At 36.3% G+C, this 27269-nt stretch overlaps 2 protein-coding genes across 8 annotated transcripts; one reads left to right on the plus strand and one right to left on the minus strand.

Moving 5' to 3' along the window:
• Positions 1–607: 607 nt before the first annotated feature.
• LOC145466542 (short transient receptor potential channel 4-associated protein-like) lies at positions 608–12417 on the plus strand. Its single transcript, XM_081450261.1, has 27 exons — positions 608–1253; positions 1346–1477; positions 1747–1872; positions 3231–3297; positions 3729–3790; positions 4144–4229; positions 4615–4682; positions 4854–4964; positions 5294–5359; positions 5555–5617; positions 5851–5934; positions 6056–6123; positions 6248–6313; positions 6545–6633; positions 6877–6925; positions 7050–7108; positions 7218–7273; positions 7459–7504; positions 7798–7881; positions 8016–8106; positions 8273–8410; positions 8615–8723; positions 8927–9036; positions 9439–9519; positions 9680–9738; positions 9996–10062; positions 10768–12417. The coding sequence occupies exons 1-27, from the start codon at positions 1167–1169 to the stop codon at positions 10903–10905; spliced, it is 2262 nt and encodes a 753-aa protein (XP_081306387.1). The 5' UTR covers positions 608–1166; the 3' UTR covers positions 10906–12417.
• Positions 12418–14720: 2303 nt separating this feature from the next.
• LOC145466484 (collagen triple helix repeat-containing protein 1-like) lies at positions 14721–26663 on the minus strand. Of its 7 annotated transcripts, XM_081450210.1 has the most exons (6): positions 26603–26651; positions 20355–20383; positions 17667–17718; positions 17197–17335; positions 16327–16674; positions 14721–16104 (listed from the first exon to the last, which is right to left on the minus strand). In XM_081450210.1, exons 4-6 carry the CDS (start codon positions 17311–17313, stop codon positions 15751–15753), a joined length of 819 nt encoding a protein of 272 aa, XP_081306336.1. In that variant the 5' UTR covers positions 17314–17335; positions 17667–17718; positions 20355–20383; positions 26603–26651; the 3' UTR covers positions 14721–15750. The 7 variants fall into 7 exon arrangements, with proteins under 7 accessions (XP_081306336.1, XP_081306335.1, XP_081306338.1 ...); XM_081450209.1 differs by lacking the exon at positions 17667–17718 and having other exon boundaries at positions 26603–26663; XM_081450212.1 differs by lacking the exon at positions 20355–20383 and having other exon boundaries at positions 26603–26633.
• Between the last annotated feature and the right edge of the window lie 606 nt (positions 26664–27269).

Below are 27269 nucleotides of genomic sequence, written 5' to 3' on the forward strand. Positions count from 1 at the left end.
CGATTTATCATCATTACACACTAAAATATAATCTGCATGACCCGAAAAGACTGTATTTTTGAAACGGTAATAAGAAAAAAGAAAAGATAAAAATAAAAACGCTTGGCGGTTTCTTTGGTCTGAAAAACTCGACCTATATACGTATCCCTCCGGCTCGCGCCGGTGTTTCAAAGTGTATTTGAAATTCCCGCCTTCTACGTTTATTCAACAATACAAAGGATTTGAAGAACAAATATATGAATTAACAATAGTTGATTTCGGTTGAAACGTTCCTGATAAGCCGACAAAATTAAAGGTAAATAGTGAAAGGACCCGGTTGTCGGTGACCTTGAAAATCAGGCCGCGGCATTTGAAAATGGGAAAACGAAACTTTTTTAACTCCTAGTATATCGAGAGTCTTAGCCTCGTCGTCCAGTTAAACTTAATCAGTTGTCAAAGTCAGAGGAACTGTATCGAAACTGTACGACATTTTTAGAGAAAAGTTTGATGTTTGCTGAGGCGGTTTTTTGTAGTCAGATGTCATTCCGAGAAACGAACTCAAAGTCAAGCTTTATATCTTTAAGCGAGTTACATTTTGATGTAAAACGTTAAGATAGTAATTGTTTCTCGATAAAACGAGGTCAGAAACAGTTATGACTGAACAGTAATGCTTCTGAATTATTTTTAAAGTCGCACGTGGGTAGGCGCGGGTCAGGGTCGCGTTTGTCAACAAAATCAAACTCTACAGTCTTTCCCTCGGTTAGAGAGCGACCGCGCCGACAAAAAGGATAGTTTTTTTGCATTGTTCAAAATGAAAAGAAAGCGCAAACCTTTACAAAGCGATTCGATTATCGGCTATCGCTTAAAAGTGTCTTTTAAGTACACCTTTTCGTGGCGGTGCGCGCCATTTTGCCTAGCGGGAACGTCGACCGCTAATTGATAGTTTCAATACAAGAAAGCTCACGATTGGTCTATCTTGTCCGCACATAAAGACCGAGCATTTCCATTGGCTGAATCGTCTACGATCGATCTCTTTTCAGAAGCGCGCAAGATATATAAGAGGAAAATGGCTGCCGTGTAAGTTTACATCTCGATCAAGAGAATCTCTCGACAACTTGCAACCTCGTGACTCTCCAGTGTTATTCATAGTTAGCTGCTCGATTTCACTGTCTTGTTATTGATTTACGATGGCGAGAAGGAGTTGTGGAAATAGAAACCTCGCTGCGACTATCATGTCATCGCAAATCTCTGGAAGATGCCTCAGAACGAACTTGGTAAGATTTAGAGCCACAAAGTAGACAGTTTGGCAGGCTTGAGCTCGAAGCGTGCATCAGCACTGACATTAACTCGCTGTCCTTGCTTTCAGCTTCCTCGAGAGTTCGTCGAAGATGTCGATCGTCGTCTGCAGTTCAAGGAAATACCTCTACTTCTTGGCAAATTAGAACGAAACAGCAGCGCCCAGAGTTTTAACATCATGAAGTGTGTCCGATACGTCAAGGTAGTTTATATATATATACTTCGCTTATAAGACTTACTTCTAGTTCGTTTAACCGTTAAACATTCGACGAATTTTATAACTGAATTGAATTGTAATCTACTACTCGGTCAAATTGCTTGATTACGTTGTTTGTTTCATCACGCTAGTTCGATCTAAGGCAACTTTTGAATATTACAAGCTTAATTGTTTTATCAAGAATAGCCTTCGAGATAAAAAGTATTGTAGCTTCAGTCATCAAAGGTTTTTCTTCATTTCTCACGTTAATGTAGGAGCTGTCAAGTTTCTTCAACTCTGACACGACGATGACCAGTGTGCTGTACGAAAACGATCTTCCATTCTTTGCCAAGGAGAGGCTTCGAATAGGTCAAGTTTTAAATTTATTCGGTGGAGTCGAGGTAAGCGAACTTATGAATTTATTGTAACTCCAGGTAAAGCCACTCAGTTAGTTTAAGCTCATGTTTTCTGTGCAGTATAAACTGGTTTCAGTGATTTACGTTTTATGACTCCTTTGGAAGTCGATTAATTAACACGCTGAGTTTCCGAAAGATTTCAACACCGTTCTAAAATGTTTGTATTAAATGCCAGATCGTAGGGTTCGTAGGTACGAAAACGCATTATTTAGAGGTTGTCGCCGTAATTCGAAAGTGAGATTGTATTCTACCAGCAAGCAGCTCATCTACCTTCACATGACTGTCGTTTTATATATTTTAAGCTTATGAAACGTATTGACAAATTGAGAAACACTGTAGTTGTCGATTTCACTTCCATGGCAAACCTGATGATTCCTTCGATCTGTCACTGCATAATTTATTTAGCTAGGGTTGTAACTTTTATTTTGCCAGTTCAGAGCATTTTTGTCCTTACTTTATCATCGGTTTATCAGACAAATATAAAATTGCTTCCTGGTTTAATATGGTGTTAGTGTCAATGGGTCAGACAAAACGTCTTGGTTTCACTTCCGGTTAATTCAGTTCACCCGTGGCGAATGACTTTCAGATATATTTGCCATACAATGTGTCGATACATTTTCAGTCCCAATTTATAACAGTCAAATTTATGTTTGATTCACTAGTATGGTTAATCATCTTTGGTTAAAATAGTTTTGTCATGCATGTACCTGTATCACTATGTTATTAGTATTTGTTGTCAGTATTGAATATGCCATGACGTACTGTGCTTGAATTTTATTTATAATATAGATAGGACCCTGCGTGCGCTCTGATTGCTCAAAAACCCATGTTTTATCAGGGTATAAAACATAGAAAAAGTGTGTTTTATTGTTTTTCGCCACACTACCTCTATATCATAAAGCAAATGAAGAAGCCGAAGCCATGTATTACACTGTGATAAAACACTCTGGACATTTGATAACACTTAAGAAATGTAGAAAACACTTGACTGCGGCTCATGTTTTCTACATTTCTTTTGTGTTCTCAAATGCTTGTCATGTTTTATCACAGTGCAATACACAGCTTAGGCTTCTTTATTTGTAGCTAACTAAAGGTATGATCTTGAAATTTGTCACTCAACAAAGCTTTCATAATTTGAGTTCTGACAACTTTTTGATGGTTTTAGGGTTCTGTTTGATTCGACCAATAAAGAAATTGCCTAAAATAAAACAAAAAAGAAAAAGAACTTGCCTATGTCAGAAGTCTGCAGTTTTGTAGTTAACAAGTCTTTCTTTAATATATACATATTTTAACTGTGGCTCAAGGTTTATTTTTAATTCATGGATGTTTCTATTTTATGGCAGATTGTTATCCAAGTCCTATTTTATCCTGTCATTTATGGTTTCAAGTCTTGCAAGATAAGGCCAACGAGTAAGTACTCTGTGGTAAAGTTATGAATAACAAATGAATAGCAGGCTACATGTACAGCTGTATGCAGAAATGACATGTACATGACTTGTATCTTTCCAGAACAGCAGAGATCCAAATATTGGAAAATTGCTATTACGACTTTTTATGTGATTGGCATATTGTCAAAATTATTAAAAAAGTAAGAGCCATATGTTTTGTAGTAGATTGACATTTTATATGCAATGTGGTGGTAGAGCATTGTTTTCATGAGTCAGATTAAAAAGTCTTGGAGAATGACTTTCAACATCTCCAGAAGATCTACTTATATTTCAAGTTTTGTGACAAGTCTAAGCCAAAAAGCATTTAAAAATGCTTTAAGGATCAAATGTTATCATTGCTCCTGCGTACATGTTAATAACATGCCATTGATATTTAAGTTGTTTACTTTTCAGGAGTGCAGCAAAATAATTTGTGGTCATTGTGCCTTGACTTCATCCATAATATTTGTCTTGTGGTAAGTTGACTTTCTGAGTGAATTTGCCTTCATTTTATTATACAGTTAATCCATCAACAACTTTATGCAAGTGTCACAACTACTGTTTGAGCTAGAGGACTTTCCTTGCAGGGAACCTACTGATTGGGAACATGTAATACTTAAAATGCAAAATCAAAATATGTATTGCAATCGCAAGCAGGCTATTGTTGTGATGTATCGCCAAATTCTCAGAACTTGAATTGAAAGAAACAAGTGGAATTGATAAAGAGAGTTTTCACAGTATGATGTCACAGATCTATATGTTTATGTATAATAAAAAAATTGTATCCACTTTTTTTAATAGCACTATTTGGTTTACTTTTATTTGGCAGGTTGATGGAGTTGCTACTAATTTAGCAAAGAGGAATGATTTGATTAGCCATTTATTCACCCTTCTAGAGCAGAAGAAAACCTTTACGTAAGTCTTAAACCTTCAATATGGTGACCTTGTTTGATCAAGTTTAACAGTTTTGCAGAAGTAATACCTAATAGTGTTTGTACGTGATAGAAGATATTGATAGATGAGAAATGGAATAATAATTTCGGGCTGGTTTTAAGCTTCCCAGATCATTGTAATTAATATCCACATACCTCATTTCTGAGTAGCACAGTCGTTTGCCAGATGTTGACAAACAGCTAGATACGTTTACTCAATACATGTTATTTTTGTTATTTCATTCATTCTATTTTAACTGGTTTATTAAACTCTCTGACTGTGATTTGTCTTTTCATCGAGTGCCTATTCCCATCTACTTGCATTTATATGTGGGAGCTAATTTATTTTTTTTTATGCATCCAAATAGTTATGCATCTGTGGTGTTAGAGGATCTCTTTGGCTCAAGAAAAGAACTTATCGACCTGGATAGTATTGGTAAGTTGCGAACCTTTCTTTTATGTTTCAGTACCTGCATCTTAGTTTTAGTACAACAATTTAACTGTGTTTAATAACTTATAATAACTTACCGGGGTATAAGTTGGAATTCTACACTTAATAAATAAATTTTGCCCTTTGTTAACATTGAGTTTTATGGATTTATTTCAGCAAATATGAGAAAATTGTTAAACATCTTGGACCAGAATCAGTTGGCAAACCTTTGTCGTGTTTTATCATTTTCCCTGTCTGACTTGGAATCTGTTGAGGAGAGAAGCACTTGTAAGTTTTGAGAAATATTTCATCATTATCTGACATGTCAGATCATTATCACTGATGAAGACCACAATTCTGATTATTATGATTGTGCAATGTATTTCTTCTGCAAGTCTATTTTTGGAAGTCTGAGGATTAACCTTATATGTGACTGCGTAAAGTAAACAACAAAAAATGAAACCAAAGGAACTTAATTTATATGAAAGTGTGTCTTAAGACTTGGAGTGTTTGAAAAGTTAAATCATTAGATAATGACTTTATACTTATTCATGTTTAATTCTAGCTTCTAGTTTGCTTCTTTAATGATGTTTACTGTGACAAATTTTATTTTTTAGTACTTGCTCAAGATGAAGTGGATAAGAAAGGCTTGTCCCAGAAGGAGGTGGCTGATAACAATCAAGGTATTTTCTTAGACTTCACGTTTTAATTGCCACCATTAAAAAGGACTGACAATAAAATTGTGCAAAATGTCAGAACATTGTGTTGTGTAACCATATAATTATATAGAGGTGTACTTCCATGTAGATTGGAATATTTCGGGTGTGACAGTTCTTATACATAATATTGTTTAAATGTTCTGTTTGTTTTTATTCCAGCAACACTTATAGGCTTAAAAGAGTTCCTCCCAAGGATTGTTAGGCTGGCCTGCCAACCAATGGGTAAGATGAGTTTCCCACTTAGGTATATTTTTTTTATTTTGTAAATCACCGCTGCCATTGATTTTGTTGGACTAATGTTGTGTATACATGTATGTTGCACACGTGTATCAATTAGTGTATGGTAACCCTGTCCTCGCTCTTATGAATATGCTAATAAGAAGTAAAGATTTCCTTGTTCTTAGAAGTGCTTGTAATTGATACTAATCAATTGGTTTCTCCCTGTTGTTTTGCAGTGGAGAGATCGTCCCATTTTCCGGACATGTTTGATTTCCAAACCTTCTTACAGAATGTGCTCATGTCAGATGGCCTTGATATGGGTATGCTGTATTTCTAGTTTCCTCTGTGCAGTAATTGCATTGTGTTTATTAAACTTACTGATTTGAAATCAGATTAACAGAATTTTGCCTAACTTATTTTCATATGTTCTTTCTGCTGCAGATTTAGATTTAGATGAACCAGATTCAGTAGCACCGAGGCTACAATCTTCGTTCAAGCTCATACACGAGGTTTGTACATTTGTGGTTGACTGCGCCTTAAAAAAGTGGTCTTCAATAGGATGCAATCTCTGAATTTTAGTATATTTTTACTATGTGTTACTAATTGGGATTTATCTTTTTTTTTTCTTTGCAGGTCATGCACAAAGTAGAGGTCTTCTATGTTCTCTGTTTGTTCTTGACAGGAAAGCATAAATTAATTGTAAGTCAAGTGAAGAAAACAAGAAACAAAAAGCATTTATTAATTAAATATTATTGTATAGTAATTGGGAACTATTCATCTAGAAAAAATTGCAATTCATTTTTTAGTATTATTAATATCAAAATTCTGATAATTTTGGAACTCTAAGATCAGTTATTCTTTACAAAAAGTGTTTGAATACTTGACCATTTGATTATTAACTTGTAATTTTATTGTATTGATTTATTACAGGTTCAGAAGAGGCTGTCAGAGCTAAAATTGATTCCTGGAATGAGCCAGTTGTTTGACAAGATGTCATGGCTGAATGAAACAGAAAGAATGTAAGTGTTGTGGGTCAAATTCATTTAACACAACCATCTCTGATAACTCTAGAAATAATTACAAAAAGGACAATTTGAAAAAGAACTCCAAGAAGAACTGTCTTATGCTACTTTACTGTGGGTGACTAAAGAAAGCTTTTTCTTTTCAACTCTACCATTCTTTGCATGATATCAGTCTGTTTGGGAATCATTAACTTAAAAATTAGTTTAAAAGTATTTAATTAAATTAATGTTATCTTTTAGGAATCCAGATTTGATGGACATAGAGATTGGAGATCATGAGTGCACACCGGTAAGATATTGACAGCTTTCTTTAGATAGGTTTTAAAATAAATGATAAAAACTTTTGTGTATAGAACCCAGGATCTGTGTTCTTGTCCTCATTTGAGTCTAACTTATTATAATTTCTTTTTCAGCAAACGGCATTAAAGATCCAGTTTCTACGACTAGTTCACAGCTTTTGTGACCGTCATGAGTAAGTTGTTATTCTTGCTTTTATTCCCTAAAATTTCAAGTTGTCTTTTAGTTAGTTTTCAATTTTACCTTGTAATTGATTATTTATAACATATTAACTCTGTTTGTAGGAATAAACACCTCCTTTTAACTCCCAGAGAAGTCGATGAACTTCAGGAACTTTATGGTGAGTGGAATTAAAAGTTTATTTTTTATATTCAAGTTTGATGTACATGTACTTGTATGCAGATTTTTAATCCATTAATATCTTGTTCGAGAATCGCTGAAAGAGACAATCATGCAAACCATTAGTAAAAGAATGTGATCATGCATTAGTGGCAACTGTTTAATATATTTTTTTCCTTTTTTCAGTTCAAAATGGCCTTGAGCTTCCTGAAACTTTATCCAACACCAACAGGTTTGTCTATGGATATTTCTCTTGTAATTAATAATTATAATTATTTCTCCTATAATTTATAATTCTTATTATTTCCCCTATAATTTATAATTCTTATTATTTCTCCTTTAATTTATAATTCTTAATAATTATTTCTCCTGTAATTTATGATTATAATTATTATTTCTTTTCTTTGCCAGTTCCATAAATCCAATTTAGAAATGATGGTTAAATTTTACTGGTACAATTCTGGTAACTTTTGCTTTTGTTTATCAGTCAATTAATATAATCATATGTTTTCATTTTGCTTGTAGAAAACTCTGTTGTGTTGGAGAAAAAGGACTTCTTACCAAAATTCTAGAGACTCTGATTAGATGTCCCACAACGGCACCACTAAGGTAATTACATTATCTTTGTAACATATTTTTTCTTGGTTCTTCAGTGCAAAGAGGTTAGAATAGTAAAAGAAGTAGGTTAATTAGCACTTTTAGTGTTAAACTAATTTGAATTCTTTTCTGATATCTTTTTGAAGGTTTTGGCTTTCAAGGGCAATTGAGGGATTTCTTCGGGGGAGAGCATCTGTAGGAGACCAGTTGTTTCTTATCAAGAGAGGACTACTTGAGGTATTAATAGAGATATTTTGATTATTTAAATTTTTATTTTGAAAACATATTCATATTAAAGATGAATTATAAACTTATTCAAATTCTAAATTTCATTTATAAGTTTTATTGCTCCCTGAACTAGTTCACTGCATGTCATAACCTGAATTTTTCATTTCTCCTTTAGCACCTTGTTGATCACATCACAAGTGATGAACTGAAGCCCAAGGAAATTCTGCAAAGTAGCTTTGATCTCCTTGGAGAGCTGATGAAGTTTAATCTGTTTGCCTTCAAGAGATTTGACCAGGTCATCAGTGATAAACAGGTAAGCAAGCACAATTTAATGCTGCAAATGCTGATGTCAATGTTCCAGTAAACTACTAAAATTTTATTATATATTTTATTATATATGTTAATTTCTCTTCTTCTCATTTATTCTAACCAACTGAAGAATTTGCTAACTGAAAAAATGCCTTCAGAAATGCTGCCTTTATTGATTATTGTTAATTTCAATTTGTTTGATTCATAGTTTGAGAAGTTTGTGTCCATCCTGACCTCAAATGTAGTGGATTCCAACATGTTGATTCGCTGTCTGGTGTTATCTCAAGAACACTTCATGTCAAGCCGCTTCTCCACTGGTAAGACTGTGTGCCCTGTTTACTTCTCTCTCCAAAAATTGCCAAGCTCTGTTTGCAATTTTCCTCCAAGATCAAAGTCATAATGAATCTATTAGCTCCCTACATGCATTGTATATGCCTATGATAATAGGTTATCGTAGTTTTTAGTGCTAATGACATTCATTTGAGTTAACATTTTTTTTTGTTCTATTTTTTATTAACAGATTTTTCCACTGAGGCTTGTAAGCTTGGCACTCTTATCAATAACTGGGAGCAGATGATTTTCCTTCTGTACAAGCTGATCAACTCAATCACAGTCGGAACTCTTACACAAGTAAGTGTATATCACTGAAGCAACCATACATGTACATCATTCATCAGTTTTGACCATGAAATATTAATTTAGCTGTACATGTACATCAGGACAATTTCTAGGTAGGTTTTAGGTATCCTGGCCTCACATCAACTACCATTGTATCCATTTTATACCATTGTGCAACAGTACTATGAATGTTGCAGCAAAAAAAAAATGCTATTGATTATTGTACTAGAGAAATATGTATTCTTTGGTTAGCACTGTTCCTGAAGAAAACCATGCCAGCTTACAGACAGTGGTTGCTGTGACTTTGCCAAGCACAGAAGAAAATGGAAACTTGTCCAGAATGCTAGAGTATTTTTGTGGAATTTCTTTTTTTTTTTTTTGAGATACTCATCATCCATTGACTTTCTTTTTCAGGAGAATGTTAGCTGTCTGAACACAACTCTTGTTTTCCTGATGTTTGCACACAGGCATGGACGTCTTCCAGCTTACCTTATGGTAAGTAAATATCATTTTATTTTCAGCAGATTCCTATAGTGATCGAAAGTATCCAAGCTTTGTTTTTGCCGGTTTTGTCTATGTATAAATTAAAATAGAAGTATCATAACAGCATATTGTAAAGGAATTGTCCACAATTTTTAGGTGTCTTTTCTTGTAGGCTTTTGTCAGAGAAGAGAACATTCAGAAGAATCCAGGATTTATCCTGACAAACTTGAGGTGAGGTTTTCAGTCCCAGTGTCAAGATATCAATTCTCCCTACTGTTTACCAGACATATCTTTTAATGCTGTTTTGAAGAACTTGGTAGCACATCAAGATGATATCCCCAATCAATGAATTTCTATATTCTAAATTGTTGCCTGACAACAATCAATTAATTAATGGTAGTGATGTCAGTGAAAAGTAAGTAAATCAAACGTACCATTGAATAAGTACCTGAAGATTATAATGTTTAAATACTCTCTTTGTGATTTAGACTTCTGCTAGAATTCTGGAAGACACATTACTTGAAGAGAGGAAAGGATTGCTCTGCTCTTGAACAGGTGGGAACATTGTTATCATATATTATGGCATAGTTTGGATACTGTCCAAGCTATGAAGCACTGTACTTTCTACATTTTTGTTGTGTTAATATAATATTTTAGAAAACAGTCCTAAGAAAATACACGCGCTGATTGGTCGTGTTTCTATAACTCGTGTTTCTATAACTTGACAGAAACACAGAACTAGCACGAGCTGTCAACGTAATGATTGTGCACGCAAAGAGAATTAACATTTTGATAATCAAAGTTAACAAGTTGTTTTCCTTTTTTTCTTCGTGGTGTTTTCTAAAAGAAATAGAAAACATGTTCTCTGTGTTTCTGTTGAGTTATAGAAACACTCGTGAAAGTTTGGGAGAACTTGAAAAAGCTTTGGAAACACTTGCCTGCGGCTCGTGTTCCAACAGAATTTCTCGTTCTCCCAAACTTCCACTTGTGTTTATAACTCATTAGAAACACACTACATGTTTTCTATTTCGTAAATAATGATTCTCAAAATAGTCGTTGTCATGTTTCTTGAATGTAAAATGGATTTAGCTTCTTCAGTAATGGATTGTTCAGTTATGAAACTTTCAAAAGGAGAACTTTACAGTAATTATTGTATATGTATGTATATACATTTATACATGTGTTACCATGATGTTTCTGATTTTCAATGATTAGTGTACCTCATACTCATCTACATTTTAACAATTAAATTAATTACAGAGTTCCTGTATCAGCTTTGACCACTGGAAACAAGTTGTTGATGTCCTCTTATCAGATTCATCCTCTAGTACATCTGTTTTCCATTACCTGCCTTCATCTTGCACAAGAGACTTACACAGACGGCTGTCATTCAGCTGAGGGGCACTAAACAGTGCTCTACCCAGTCATATCAAGCTGGCCTTGATAAATGTCGCCTCGTGTTAAAATTTATATGTATATCGACATTGCCTGCATTGTTGGCATACTGATTAAGAGGTCAATAATTAAGAAACACAATTAGGGCCACAAAGCAATGACCATGGCGGCGATGATAAAGACCTTTTGAAGACCAGATTAGTCTTATGATACATTGATGTTAATATAAAATTAGGTTTGTAGTAAAAGTTAGCTAGATCATATGCCAAGTCGTATCCCTGGATAAATTATTGTAGACGGCAGAAGATTTAGAACATTACGTTATTAATGCAGAAAAAAAAAAAAGATTAGTAATTTTAATACACTTAGCAAGTGTTTTAATGATGCTGAACTTGGTGTTTGAAAAAAAAAAATATTCAATTATACTTAAATCACACCAATGTTGACATGTAAAGAAAAATCTTTGAAAAACTCATAGGTGATAGTGCCAAAAAGGTTACATATTTCTCATATAAAGAGAAGTATTTAGCAATGTTGCACGTGGCGGTGTTTCGAGTTGTTATGTTTTTACTGTTATAAAAATATTGTCGCACATATTTTCTGCAATTTAACCCAGCTGTAATTCAAGGCTTTTATGAGCATTTTAGGTATTCAAAGCAAGCAAAATAATATTTTGTGGTATATTTGCTTTAAGAGATTGTGGGATAGGGTCTTATTGTCAAAGTCAAAGAAAACTAGGTATTGATTGTCTACATGGTGTATGCCAAGAATGAATCTAGCTAAAAGAGCATTCTAACTATTTATTGCCACATAACTGCAATGTATTATAACAATCTTAGTCTTGTAAAGTATTAAATTATTTTTATGAAGTATTTTTTGTATGGACTTGTATATGAAGCCAGCTGTTTTAATAAACATGTATATCCTCTGATTCAGTCGACCGGTGTTAGCATGTATGTTATTTATATGGGCTAGAGTACAAACAAATTTTAAGGTAGTAATGTCCCCCTGAAGCAAACGGCAGTTTTTCCCAAATCAGCAAATAAAGACTCTCTGCCTGTGTACAATATACCATTTGAAAGCCACTGATCAGCTTGTTTAAGAACTGACATCAGCCGCTATCAAGGAGGTAGTCAATTTGGGAGAAATTGCTTTAAATTTTGAAACTGAATTTAAACTTCCAACATGTATCAACTCTCAAATTCATGGGTATACCCCTGAAATATAGCTTATTTAGCAGGTTGTAGTGCATAGCTTGATTTGAAACAAGTCTTGCATTCCATGCATGTGCATCTCAAAAAAAGAAATTGGAAACTTGTGGGGGGGGGGTGGTCAGTCATGTCTTAGATAGGAGGGGGTCACAATTTTATGCACTGAATGAGTAGATCTTTACAAGACAATTTTCGTGGCAAAAATTCACAGAACATGGCACTCTCAGGGAGTAGAAAGGTAAAGATGACTTTGTCCCAAGTCTAGGATGGTGTAACTCTAAATGATGGTGGAAGGAGAGGGGGGGGGGGGGGGGCGTGTACTTAGGTGGGGAATCATAAAATCTGTTGCAGTTACTTGAATTCAGATCACGCCTCCTAACTCCTAACTCTAGTTTCCCTTTTTCCATTTTATAAATAATATACATTCTAGTAGTATATATAAAGACCAGTTGTATAAAATACAGTTGTTGTGACACTAATGGTTGCCCTCACCCCTTTCCCTGGTTATAGCTCCTCCTGTCCTCACATTCAAAAAATAGGTCCGCAATGCGTACTTGTGAGCTTAAGGTTAGTTTTATTCCATTCGGTTAAAGTTTGTTTTTAAAAGTCACTATTAAACTGGGATTTTAATTGCTATGAGAGAGAAGGCAATCCCTGCAAAAATAAGGGTGTTACTTTGAAACTGAAGACATTGTACTCGTGGAGAAAATTTGTGGCCCCTTGGTCGCATCTTGAAAGTAAAATCAAACAAGAGAGACGGGCTTGAGAGGAGAATCAGGCTGAAGACCAAGTCCGCAATCCTGGAACCTCCCATCAACAAGATCGTTTCTCTAATGGCTCCTAGACTCCACGAGAGCAGCTAAACACTGTTGATCTTGATGTCCTCAATAGACTGCGAGCAGTCTCTCTTTTGCTCGGAAATCCGTTGGGGAAGAACGCAATGAAGAAAGCTAAACAAGTGTGACTTCCAGTGTGACATGCGAGTGGCTAGCGGCGGAGCTGCGAGTAGTGTGGGCGGCTCGTGGCGCTCGGACGCTCACGAACCGCTCGCGTGTATTGCGTTCTTTGCTTTCTTCCCCATGGATTTTCGAGCAAAAGAGAGACTGTCCGCAGTCTATGTCGTCAACCAAGAAGGTTGCTTGTACATGTAACGTCAGAGAACAGTTGTTTCTTTGTTGACTTGATTGTGATGAACCATTTCGAATTGATTAAGTGTGAATATATTACTCAATTAAGGTGGCTCCGTATAGTTTTACGATAGCACGCGCGCATAGGCCGAAAGCTCAAGTAATCTGCGCGCGCTCAAAGGAAAACGTCAGTTTTTTTTTCGATTTTTATGACGTCAACATGAGCACAAAAAAGGAAAACTGCCAGTGAATTTTCTCGCGTTTCCTTCGGTGAATTTTTTTAATTTGGCCCAGTTCCAGCCACATGCAATTCCTATAAAATATCCTATATTTGTTAAAATATGTCAAAGCTAATCTAATATATTAGGAGAATGACAAATATTGGAAAATAGACAAATATGGAAAATTTGACAGAATATTGGAAAAACCGTCCAAACAACCTTGACTTTTTATCAATTGAAAATGTCAGACAATGTCATTTCCATGCAGTGTGGCAAAATATGAAAAAATTTCACCAAAGGAAAGTATAAATATTAAGGTGTTTAGGCCAAAATGAAGAATATATCTGCCTGTCCTTAGATGAGATGTTGCCATGGCAACGGCCCTAATCCAAAAATTGACAACCAAAAAATAAGCCTTACTTTAACAGTACCTATACTGGTAAATCTCTGCGGGGAAAACTTTAAGAGGAATTAAGTAAGTTTCCTTTTCTAACTCGCGCTCTATAGGGTGGGTGTCCGTAAATACTCTAGGGAGCCACCTTAAATGGATAAAAAGATTAAATAAAATAATAAACTAATATCGCATAGATTTAAATAAGCTTAGGGATCGTCCGTAAACAGTGACAATTTTAATGCCACTAACTTGAGGTTTTAATCCGTAGGGTTAAAGTTAAAGCCCACTGGCATTGCTAAGAAAACGCAAGGGCTAGAGAATACACGAGGAGATGTAACACCGTTGAAAACATTTATGAAGTTATCGGCTATACTTGTCCTAGACAATTATAAAGAAAGTACCGCTTCTTGCCCGATCACCAAAGCAAGTAATAATTCTCATTTTCATCTTATTTTTTGTTGTTCTTTATTTTTCCAGCCAATATCAGTGATTTTTTTTCTTTGTCTTTGTTACCTTTTGACAGATCTTAAAAATAAAAAAAAAATGTATCCAGCGTAGAGTGGTAATATTAATACCACCAGGACAGCACTGCGCCTCGTAGACTCAACAAAATTAAGCCCTGTTTGGCGGGTTTCCTACTTGGCTGCGTGACCAATTCTTCTTTTCTCTTTTTTTCCTTTTCTCTTTTTTTCCCCTTTCCTTTGGAAGGTGATATTAGTGACTGCACAGATCCCAGCCTTGTATAATGTCTTTTCTTCTATTTATCAACTGTTTGTTCATATCATTTCGCCATATTTGTATTTATGTGTATTTATTCACAATACCGTATCAACACGTACCACAGCGAAACACGTCGTTCGAATTCTCCTCAATTCTCATGTCTGTCGACCGTCTAAAACTTTAAATCACGGTTTGAATCATTGGAAAATTCATACAGTTCATCAATTTTGTGATTTTCAATATCTTCTTTTCTTTTTCGGCAATCGAGTACGGTTGAACCTGTATAAGCGGACACCTTCGGAAAATGAGCTGCTTCTCTATATGAAAACGTTCGTGCGAAATCTATTCAACGTAGATCATTTCTGCGGTAAGATATTAAGTGCTTGCGTCAGAAATTCAAAGAATTACTAGCTTGACACGGTGCAAGCGACTGTAAAACGGCCTTAGGCTAGGTGGCGCGATGTTGGAAACCCGGGAGGAGGGGGAACTCCTATATGAAAAGATCGGATCGTCGTCTTGGGTGCAATTTTAGGATTCTGATCTCACTTAGGGTGTTGATGACGAAACGTCACCATTCTTAGCTGTCAAAGCATCCTTTAGGGTGCACTGGAAGAAACAATGATAAAAGAAACGCTTTTATTTAGTTCTGTTTTTAGGCTTGATTTCCGCTGATCCCTAGAGTACGCGAGTCGGGTCTATAATTCAAGTGCGCGCGGGATCCTTCCTTGAACGGTGGCTAGTAATCGAACCGATTCCGTTTTAAGTGGTATCTTTTAGGGGCCTAATGAAAATCGAGCAGCACCCATTTTTCCGACGAGCACCCACCCCCTCTCCCCACCCCCCGGGTTCCAAAGGTCTGACAGGAATTGACCCAGTGAAGGAGTGAAATCGTTCCCCCACTACAACTTGGAAAACAATATTTTCCAAGTTAAAAAGCCACTCGACCACAACACTAGCAAGTAGAAGAAGAAGAAGAAGAAGAAGAAGTAATTAGAAACAGCGTTGAAAAGCTTTCACATCTTCCTGCCTTTTATTTAGTTACTAAAACAAATAGTTTTAAACAATTACAACACACCCAGTAATCACAGAAACCACTCGTTTGATATAATTCAGCAATTTATCACTGTCCCATTTTAAGTGATCATGCAAGAATGGAAGTTTTGTCTGGAATTAATCTAAGCCTGAGGTTTAGGAACTTCTTCAACAAAGATCCGGGACACTGACTGCCAGCCTGTCATGGCGTCAGCCTTAGCGCCATGAGCACAGTCACCAACCCAGAATCCCACGTGCACCTTCCCTTTGTGGATGTTGTTACAGTGCCCCTCAATATTTCGGACACGGTGCAGATCTTGGCCGTTGCCTTGCCACATATACACAATACCGTCAATTAGCAGGGGAGATGAGCACTCAGCACCGTTGAAAGTGAAATACCAGCGTTTGCAGCAAACTGTGCACTTGTAGATTCTGAGGGCACCAGTCCAGTAAACATGGAGAGCTGTATCCGAGAAGTTTTTGGTGAAAACACAGTCCTGTAAAAACAGCAGCAAGAAAGTAATTGAAATAAAAAAAGAAACGCAATTAACTTGAAGAAAGAAGTATTTTATTCCGAATAGGTTGGTAGATTTCACGGGACCAGTTTAATTTAACTTTCGCTGCCTTGAGGGTGTTTTAAGCTTAATTTACTAGTGACATGTTGCTAACCTATCTTACTGTGTCCTTACAAATATTGCAATTGTGGAATAGAAATTCACCTTGATCAGGCCGTTATCTTTGCCGTCATGCACGTTTTTCCATGCGCACTCTTTCCAGTTCCTATAAGACATCAGACCAGGAGTACCAGGAATTCCACTTGCTCCATTCTCTCCACACTGCCCCTTTTGGCCGGGAGGGCCTTGGATTCCAGGTTCTCCTTTGGCGCCATTCTTTCCATTGATACCAGGAGTTCCTGGAGTTCCCTGGGGTCCAGTCTTCCCCGGACTGCCTCGGTCACCTTTGGCTCCGTCACGGCCATCACGGCCATCACGACCTGGTGCCCCAGGAGACCCAGGCTTTCCGTGCATACCAGGGATACCACCATAACAGAAAGCAGGAGGTTGCTGCTTTGAAATAAGAACAACGTACGCTAGTTATCGAGGCTTGAGATCATAGATGCAAATGCATGATTTACTCCCGTTACAGTGTCTTATTTATTCTGTGCTTGTTGCAAAGTGCCCTAACCCAGCTCCAGTCAAGAAGAATGATTTAATTTCAAACAAAAACAATTTGATCACGGAGATCAAGGCCGAAGCAAGTAACAAACAAACCAAGGCACTTGCACCGGACATTTTTTGGGTTTTTGTCGTTTTTAGTAAACATAAACACCCTAAATACCTTGGAAGAAAATTTAACCATGGAAATTGCCTCAGTCGTATTTTTTTTCTGGCTACGGTACTTAAGATCAATTTTGCAATAGCTCTCTATCGGAAAGCTTACAAGAATGTCACAATGCGATGTGGATATGCTAGGTCAAGCATTTGTTGCTGAGGATCTTAGATTTTTCATATGTCGGCAAGAAATGTATCATTGAATCAAAATCAATATTGCAAGGAAATATTGTTTCACTTTCGTCAAAAATAACTTACCATTTTGTACGACGGTTGATTGGTTTTGTTATTGGCTGTGGTACAGTAAAACAACAAAAACATCGCAAACAGCGATAACAAGGACATCACAGAGACTTTGTGTGAACTGAAGGCCATTTCTTAATTCTTCACGAGCTTTCTATGGAAAAACGTTTACAAAGCTGAGGTTAAAAGAAATTGTATCAAAGGTAGTATACGTAATGCTGATGGCGAGGGACAAGTCAACCGCCATTAAACTTGAAGGTTGAGTAATTTCTGCTTTGATTTGGACTGATTTCAACATTGTTTTCGTAGTTTGGAATCAATGCTTCTATCCAAGTGATAATTCATTGATTGTAGCGAACGATTTTTTGAATTGAGGCGTCGGGGTTAAATTTTTGACTGCATGGCAATAGATTGATTCATGTATTGAGAAAATTATAGTTACATAAGGTATTACAGCAAGAAGATCTGAGGAAACGACGATATACCTGTAAGCTTAAAGGACTGCTTTTCTGTTTCAAGCACCAGTTGAACAACTCGCTGTAAAGGAATGATAAGTAAGTTACGTGTGCAGCAGAGTTTTCAGCCTTTGTGTTGACTTTGGTTCGTGTTCGGACCAGTTTACTGTTGACCATGAGTCGAGCTGTTTCAATAGTACATTACATCACTGATAATGCTGATGACATTTGTTTTGTCTTCATCTAGTAAGAATAAACTATTTTAATTTCCTGTTACATTGCAGCAAACAAATATCATGTTTCATGCCACAGTCAGGATTGTGCTGAGTTTTTGAAAATATGACCTCGAAGTATTTTGTAAAACGGTAATGTCGATAATATCATCCTTCCAATCGAAGCTCGCGTAAGTCGTAGTCAGGGAATTTTTTTTCCAACTTAACAATTTCCATGGTGTAGGTTTCGACGTGTTTTAATAAAGTCGTCTCTGAAACTTTTAGTTCTAAATGGTCGACGAGAAAAAGCGAACCATCGTAATATAAGTATCTGTTTTGCCTTCGATAGTTTAACGGTCGTAAATTTGCTACTGACGATCTGGTTATAATTGTTCGAGAGCTGATTTTCTCTGACTGGTTTATATCTTCTTTTCTTTTTCATACAACACTGGATTTCTATATATTGTTCGCTCGACCCTGAACATGCAAGTTGGATGAAATAAAGGTAGAATTGATGTCGAATACTGACCTGCGAGGGTGAAAAATCACATCCGTAAGCAAATGTGTGCCGTAAAATATCGTGAAATAAAATCCTTCATGCGTGATTTATTAGACTAAAAATATGAAAGTATACGATAATATCAAAGCGGAGCATAAACTGAAATAGCTGTCAATATATATTCTCGTGATTTGAAACGAATAAATATTCAGTAATTGCAAGGAGACGAAATGTAGTTTTGTAGCGATCCATTTTTTTATAATTACTTAAGTTAATCTTTTATCCATATTCTGTCCACGTCCAAATCATGAATCATGCTTTTTGATTTTTTATAGCTTAAATTGTTATACTTTTTCTAATTGACTTTGCCTTTGAAACCTTTGGTATCCTCGCACTTAATGTCTAATTGCTTTCTTCTACTTCTGAGGGCTTGCATAAATAACTCTTGTCAGTACGATGCTTGTCAACACAGACGATTATGTTTGCCAAAAAAGGGCGTTTGAAAGGTTGGTCATTTGTCACTGATAATATTAGCACCCTGCGTTATAGAAAAGACTCCGTACATGTACGTGATTAATTGTCCGAAAAGTTTACAGTTTATCAAAGAACATTGGACGTTCCAAGTTTGTCAAAAATGTGCTCTATCAAGGCAGTCTATGTGAAAGAAAAATGTGCTGTGAACTGGCGTTAACTGACTCTTTAATTGGGGTAAAATCACACACCGTATTTGTAGGCTTGGGTTTCTCGCCGAAAGTTGCAATCGAGTTTGCTTGACGCGAAAGAGGAGAAAGGAATGCTAAGGGCCTTAATATTAAAATACAAAGAAAAAGCTGAGAAAAATACAACCTACTAAGTTTACGGTGATAGCCGAGTCGCTCCAGCTTGTGTTAACGTCGTTTTGCCTCGACTAAAATAATTCTCGATGTGATAAAACAAGTTTGGGAATAATTATGAGATGACAACTATATTTAGTATCAATTTTCCTACGAGGAATATAATTGGCCTGAACAGTTCGTTTATGTGACCATCAGTGTCCAATAAAATGGTGTCTTCCATTCGTTAGTTAACAAATACTGACGTGTTACCTACGTAAGTTGATAACTTTGATGTATAATTCTCTTTCCTTATTTTAGAAAATTTGCGCGTTTTTCTATCGACACAAAACATAACGGACTTTTGCAACATTATGCAAACATAGCAAGGAATCAACGATGTACCACTCGAATTTTTAACTTCAATGAACAATCAACATCCAGAGTTATAAAAACAGATGACATTTGTCAACTATGAGTTTTCTTCCGCACATAATGACTAAATGCTATCGATATTCTCAAATCATCATGAACCAAAAACAATAATTTTAGCAGTCAGTAAAGGAAAATAATCTCGAAAACTATGTTGAAGTCATAATCAAACATCTACAACCTCCATGTAGCCACACTAGACGAATTTTTCAACGAGTGAAAACGACAAAGCTTGAAATAAACCTAATCTGTACGTTTTCCTTATTATAAGTTTGTAAACTCGGTATTTTTTATGTTTTGGTTCAGCGACTCGTTTTCTCCTGAAAAAGATTGAAATAAATCCACCACTGACATCAATAAATGCCGATTCAATTTACAGCATGAAGAAATTTGAACATAAATTTTTAGTACATTAGCCGAGTGAAGTGAAAGTTTCCCGCAAAATCTGCTCTCTATTAGTGATGGCAATAAACGTGATCGCACGTGAATTCAATAATAAGAAACGAACAATTCCAAATTCAGTCAGTTACTTATATCAACAGAAAAAGAGGAGAACCGGCGATTAAAAAAGTTCCACAGTGTGGTATCGCACGATATTACACGAGACGAGTGTCTAAAATTGCTTCAGCAAACAGCGCTTTATCTGTGATTACCTTTCTATTTTCAAAATAAAAGTTTTATTGCCGTCGAACATTTATGGCTACAAAAAATGCGTCTCTGACAGTGAGACAGTATTTAAGCCATTTGTAAAACAGTCGCTCACCTTTCTAGTAAACTTGCGGGTCTTGAAATCTGCAGTCAATATACGAAAGCAGAGAAAAACGTTAGATTTAAAAAGGCAATGAAAATCAGAATGGTAGCTTACACTGTTAGCCAAGTCACTCCTGCCTTATTACTGTTTAAAACACGAGTAAAATGAATCTCGATAAAACAAGTTTGTGAGATAATAGTGAATTAAAAGCTACATTTAAAATAGCCTCGATGTTTTATTCTTACAAGGAATGCTATTCGCTTAAACAGTTTTTTATTCTTGACTATTTGTCCAATAAAAGGACCTCTTCCATTCATCGCATTGCATGACTAATGACTATGACGAATTTAGCTTTGAGAGTCGGAACAAATTTTTCAAGGCGAATTAAACAAGAATAACTTTGTGATAGATTAAGTTTATCGCAGGGAAGTATTGTCCACTCTACTCCGGTTACAAAATAAAAAATAACATTTAACCCACATTGCAAAAACGTGCCTCTGACAAGACACTAATTCCTTGCTCACTACAGCCTCTAAGGAAATAGATGTTTTTATTTGATATAATGATGGACCTCTCATAATATGAACATTTTTAAGTCATAATAAAAATAAAAATAAATCGCTTTTTTCCCGCAGCCCGAAGAAAATTAAGCGTCAGTGTATCCACACCGGACACATCAAGGATTCTGACATTGACGCTGAATGTTAAACTCACTGATTTTGTTTAAAAAAAAAACGGTTTAATTATCTATCCTTTGCTGATTTCTTATATCTCGCTCCGTTCAATTTCCATTATGCGAAAATCAGGATATTTCTGTCATTAATATCTTCTTATACGAATTGTACATCGCAGAAGCGGAGTTTGGCCACTTCTTTGATCCTAGTTTTGTGATTGAACAATAAAATTGATAACCACGATATGTAAAATAGCCTTAAGAAAACGAGGCCTACCGCCCAAAGATAAAGACGATACAGCTTAATAGTAGGCAGATCGATATTTAACGAGTTTACAATGAAAAACTACTTAGACTAACTGAATAGGTTTCAGGCTTTGTTAGAATCTCGGTATTCATGCCGAACGGACTTTCAATACAGCACTCTATCTGGCGTAATAATATAAAGGTGCATTTAATTACAATCACTACCTTTGCTATGGTAAAATTTCATGGCGCCAAATCTCCAAACTGTGATAGAACTGAGTAAAAAAAAAGTGAGGCTGAAATATTGGACTAAACTGTGATTATTTCGAATAATGAAGCAGAGATGAAATTCCGTGGCAGCCTACAGCAGATCTAGAGATACTTCGCGCGTGACCACATTTTTTCTTTACACGCTGTATGTTCAGACACATCATTAGGGAGCTTAAGCAACCCTTTCATTAATGTGCTTGACGAAGCACAAGTCACAACATATTTGTCAAACAACCTACAAATTGAACTCCTATTTTCGTTATGGTTGCTAACTCTCATCTAGGACAAATTGGCCAACGACTTTCTTTTTATTCTTTTATTTTTTGGTCAATTAATGGAGTCACTTTTTTCAGTGTTTCTTGTTGGGTTTATGTGAATTTTTCACTAACTTCTTCTCAGCATGAGAGCAACTGAAAAAAGTAAAGCACAGAACAATATACAGGAAGAGGTACTAAAGAAAACTTTTGACTCCCTGCCTCGGGGTATTTCAAAATATAGTTGTCATTCATTTCTTCAACACGCTGTGTTTGTGTTGCTATATTTCGAAGTACGTACCAGCAATTCCTTCCTTAACAGCAGTTATATACTACCGGTAAGGTGGAAAATGAAGTCTTCACGACTGCGGCTCTTTAGTCCATAACTGTTTTTTAAATTTTATTAGTCTTCAGTTAGTTTTTCTAAGTTAAGCAACCCTTCTAATGTGTTTGACGAGGCACAAGTCACAACATATTTGTCAAACAACCTACATGTTAAATTCCTATTTTCGTTATTAAACACGCTGTGCTATTCTATGACGGTTGCCGACCCTAATCTACGACGTCCGAATTGGCTAACGTCTTTCTTTTTATTCTGTTTTTTAGTAGTGGGAAGCCAGTTTTTCTGTTTTTCTACCGTGTTTATTGTGAATTCTACAGCAAAATTTTTCTCAGCATGAAAATAAAGAAAAAGTAAAGCACGGAATAATTTACATGCAGGAAGCGATACTAAACGTTTCCCTCCCCCACCTCAAAAAACACCCCTTGTGATACAAACGTAGTTGCCATATCGTTCTGTCCGGTCCTCTTTGTTTATTTCCTTATCATGTTCTAGGATCCATTTGGTGTAAGCCTTCACGACTGAGCAGTCTTGTGACCCAAACATGCCGATTAAATTCTTTTACTATAAAAGCCAGAAGCCACTAGGGGAACTTATTTGATTAATTTTAACTATTTTTCTAAGTTAAACAATCTTTTTATTTGTTTGACAAAACAAATTTGGGAAATGACAAGCATTAAATTGCTATTTTCATTATAACACCAAATTCTATTTGCAGGAAAGATTTGTTGAGGGCCTCCCAGCGGGGGATATATACATGTTCAGTTGATCCCTTAAAAATTTCACTATTTCTCCCTTGTCCCTTAGTTCCCTAAAACGTCTTAATTGTCAGTCTTCCCTTTAATAGTAGAGACAACCCATCTTCCTTCAAATTAATACCCAAATATCGCTTGTTCTCTTGAAATAAATGATCATGTTAAATTGTTCCCCAAATCTCCTGAGAGACCTTCTTTGTTGACCTTTCTGTTTTTTCTGAACCGCGATAGAACTGGAGTCTCACACTTTTTTTGGTGTCATACTTTATTGCGCTCTTCGTGTTTAATGAGAATGTGAATCGTGCAGTTCTAATCCTTTCTGCATAGGTCATCGTATGAATGCGAGTGCAATTAAGGTTTTATACTACGAGTGATCACGAGAAGTGCAAGTCCTTAATTGCTTGAGCTTTCACGAAATTACTCATTTATTATAGGACTGAGAAAGTTGAAACTTGCGAATGACAATTTACACTGTAGCGCAAATTCGCCGGTTTTCAGCCAATCACAATGAAGTAATTTTCCCTGTCATATAATAGCCATGCACTGGGAAACTACGAAGCAACTAGAGCAACTGACAGTGAAAAGATTTTTTGACCGTTCGTGCTGAATAGGACGAGAACATAGAGTACACTGCAGTATCCATGAAGTGCCGGACAAACTAATCCCCGGAGGGACTCCCATATAGAGAGGACGTGGGTGTTCGTCCGAAATTTTGAAAAGAACTCCTAATAGGACTACCGAGATCCTGCTTTGTGAGCGCGGCTTGAATGTTCTTTTTCTTTTTCACTCCTACAACACTTTATCTCCTGTCATATTTTTGTCGGCTGAATACCCTAAAACGTACCACGAACGGTTCCCGCTCTACTGTGGACCTTTTGAAGAGGAACACCGCCCCGAGAGGGAGGAGCAACCTCCTTCGTTTTTATATGAATGCCATCCCCCGCACTGCTAACCGTCCTTCCACTGCTGATGTCGAACGCTCAATTGGATAATTTGTGTCACTTATCAGTATTCCATGAACACGCCACATTGGATATATACGAGGTGGTGAATGACAAATTAAACCAGGTGGATAGCCCCGAGTTTATACATACTTTTGTTAGAATCATCCCATAATTGTTGTATCGGCTGGATTGGATAATGGACACTTTAGTACGAAGTGATGGTATGCCAATGAAAAGAGGCAAAATTTGTGGCGCAGTGTGTCCCCTATCTGAGGTAAACGAAACGCGAGGAAACGTAACGGGTGAGACAATTTTGTCGTGTTCCTCTGATTCTTCGGAGAAATCTGCTCAAAGGTCGTCTGTGTTGTTATGGGATAATTCAATTTCGGAGTTAAAAGTTGTAACCTTAACATTGTTTTAAATTCTCTAGCTCGTAATCTTACTTCTGTGTGATGATAAACATTTGTCAGCATTGTCATTTGCATATACGGCTCAAACTCAGGGCCTTTACTGGCAGATAACTGAGACTGAATGAACCAATCAGTAAGCTTAAAGAGTAATGTTTGTGGTCAAGAAATTTAATTCATTTGTTTTAAAACGCCTCCTCTCACTCTCGCTCGCATATTATTGCACGTCGCGCTGTAACCATGGTAAAACCGGTTCACTTTTGAACCGCTTATTACTAGGCAACGGATTTCGAGCACCTCTTTAATTAAGTTTTAGCTACTTTTGTACATTTAAGTTTTCTTGTGCAATTAGTGCGTCTTCCTTTTTTTTTAATCTATGCTAGAAATCCACAAATTAATAATCAGGATAACTGAAACTCACTGAAACCAGAGGTCTTTTGTGAGCGTTCCAAGACTTTTATTTATTTCTCAGGTGACACACACGGTTCAAATCATCTTGTTGATATGAGCGTTTTGAAACAAAACGAGAGTCGTTTTTCTATCAATACTTTGCAAATGTTCCTCTAACAAATCCAATTGATCACGTGAAACGTGTTTACTGCTGAGCTTTTGGCACCTCTTCAATGAAGATCCGGAACATTGTTTTCCAGCCTGTATACGCATCGGCAGTTTTCTCGCCAGAACACTTTCCGACCCAGAATCCCACTCGCACCTTTCCCTTATGGATGTTGTTACAGTGACCTTCAATATGGCGGTGACGGTGAAGATCGTGTTTCTTGCCGGTTCTCATGTAGAACACACGTTGCGTTGCGTTACGTTTGCGTTCGCAAATACCTTAGGAAACCAGATAAATTTTAAAAGTAAATTGTTGCTTCTCAGATAAAGAAGATTTTTAGAAAATCATTGTAATAAGACTAACGATTCGATCCAACGTTCTTTATTTACATGATAGCTCTTTCGAGACTGTTCCTTCTTCGCTACAGGTCTCCGAATAAGGAAATATGGCGTTCAGTAAGAAATATGCACAATTCTAGGTCAGCTCCTTGAAGGTTTTGACATGAAGTAACATGTATTTCTTTTAGGTGTTTAATTAGGTTGCTTTGTATTAGTTCCCATCGGGATAATCAGGCCTTTATATACCACTCCTTGTGAATATCAAACCACTTGACGCCGACCAGTTTACTCGAGGCTGTTCTTTTTTTCTTATTGTTTATATCGTTGTTTAAAATTGCGTGTGATATTTTCTTGTATTCTTTGGCTTGTAACCTGTATTCAGCGTGTCTCAGATTCTTGTAAATAAGCTCGATCATTGCTGGCGGCTCCCTCCACTATTTGTCGTATTACTTGTCTCCTCTACTCATTATAATAGAAATGTTTTCTACTCGGCTGAGCGAAGCGAAAGAGAATAGAAAGGCCCTTATAATCGAACGGGCAGGGAATTTACATGCACTATGTCATAATGGCTACATTTGCATCTTTAAGGTTGTTGAGCGGAAAAACTCTAATATATGCATATCACCACTGTATTGAAAATATGTCTTTGTTCATTTTGTTTCACTTCTCTCCTGTATGCTTAGTGTGATATTATTCTCAAACCAGATAAACGTGCCAATTAATAAAGTAAGCCCGTGTAAAAATCAATGGCCCCATTGATTATCTTGCTTTGCAGGTAAAGGCTCTTTAGGCATGTCGATCAAAACTTCTTTGAAGATAAGAGGTTGACGCTGGAAACAATATTTATCGATGGAGTGATATTTCGAGTATAATATGGATCCAACTTGTTCAAATACTCGCCCTCGAAAAAAAGCACGCGTTATAATCTTCGCAGATTAATTTTGTTTGTCATTTCGTTAGTTTGTTCCATATTCTTTGTCATGACATCTTTTTAACTTCGACGTCTTTGATTGAATTTGGCTAGATCGGACTAGCACACTGTAGTAGTTTTTCGTTCTGTGTTAGTTAAAAGGTGTAGCTGGTTGCATGCAATGTTATCACGCGAACATGATTGAGGCACACCCATGAAAAACAATTGACCACTTTGTGAAATCGATTTTATGCTTAGCGTTTTTGCAGGCGAGCTTGCATAGCTGTACTAGATTGTTATAGCCTCTGTGACGGTCGATCATTCTGCCAAAACTACCTCAAAATCTTTGGAATTCAAGCTTCATGCTTGGTAATCCGAAGCTTGGTACTTGAGTGCCGTTTAATTAAATAAAGGAAAACGTGGATTTAATACCATTGCGGCAATCTCTTGTAATTTAACGATCACGACGTATGATTTGTATAGTAGTCCTGTTTGCGAGTACGCAGTATTTGAGGTCCGAACACACAGAGCCGAATTAAGTGATATAAACACAATCTTGTACCTTACCCAATACTTCTGTTCCACCTTTCGCTAGCCTGCTGCGCCAGTGATCATGGACTGTGCTACTGCTTAGTTCAGCAGCAGGTAACGTTTTATAGTCTCACCGACCAATCAAATGACAGCAATATGATTGGTCAAACGATATCAATCATAATATCAATTCTGATTTGTATCGCGTTTATCTAGGTAATGGTAATTTTTATCTTTTATTAAATTCAAGTGATGCACTTCTTAGAAGACGTCCGCAGTCAATTCCAAGAAGAGCCAAAGTATAGCTGGAATGCGCCATAAAAATGCACGATTCTCCTAAGGATTGTCATGCAGTGCTTAATTACGTCTCAAAGGAATAGCTTGTTTAGAAGTATATTTATTCCGTAACACTTGATTATGTAATTTGTATTCTTTCATTACGTAACCAGTTCTGTTGTATACTTTTGCAATTAGTCCTTATCCAGTAGTTTTCTTTTCGATCCTTTGGTTGAAACAACTTGTCTTTATTATTATTATCATTATTATTATCATTATCATTATCATGATAATTATTATTATTATTATGATAATTATTATTATTATTATTATGATAATTATTATTATTATTATTATTATGATGATGATGATGTTTAGGATTTTGGGGTTGTAAGAGTTGAGAGGGTTTTCTGTGAGTTGTAGTGTA

The sequence above is a fragment of the Orbicella franksi genome, chromosome 13 (assembly GCF_964199315.1).
Source record: "Orbicella franksi chromosome 13, jaOrbFran1.1, whole genome shotgun sequence".
Classification (NCBI taxonomy): domain Eukaryota; kingdom Metazoa; phylum Cnidaria; class Anthozoa; order Scleractinia; family Merulinidae; genus Orbicella; species Orbicella franksi.

Bases quoted from the DNA above. Each gene is read 5' to 3' on its own strand.
- LOC145466542 (XM_081450261.1), top strand. From the start codon at position 1,167: ATGGCGAGAAGGAGTTGTGGAAATAGAAACCTCGCTGCGACTATCATG. The intron at 4,230-4,614 runs GTAAGTCTTAAA...GCATCCAAATAG, and splicing joins GAGCAGAAGAAAACCTTTAC to TTATGCATCTGTGGTGTTAG. The intron at 9,037-9,438 runs GTAAGTGTATAT...TTTCTTTTTCAG, and splicing joins CAGTCGGAACTCTTACACAA to GAGAATGTTAGCTGTCTGAA.
- LOC145466484 (XM_081450209.1), bottom strand. From the start codon at position 17,313: ATGGCCTTCAGTTCACACAAAGTCTCTGTGATGTCCTTGTTATCGCTG. The intron at 16,675-17,196 runs GTAAGTTATTTT...CTTATTTCAAAG, and splicing joins ATCAACCGTCGTACAAAATG to CAGCAACCTCCTGCTTTCTG. The intron at 16,105-16,326 runs GTGAATTTCTAT...CTGTTTTTACAG, and splicing joins AAGATAACGGCCTGATCAAG to GACTGTGTTTTCACCAAAAA.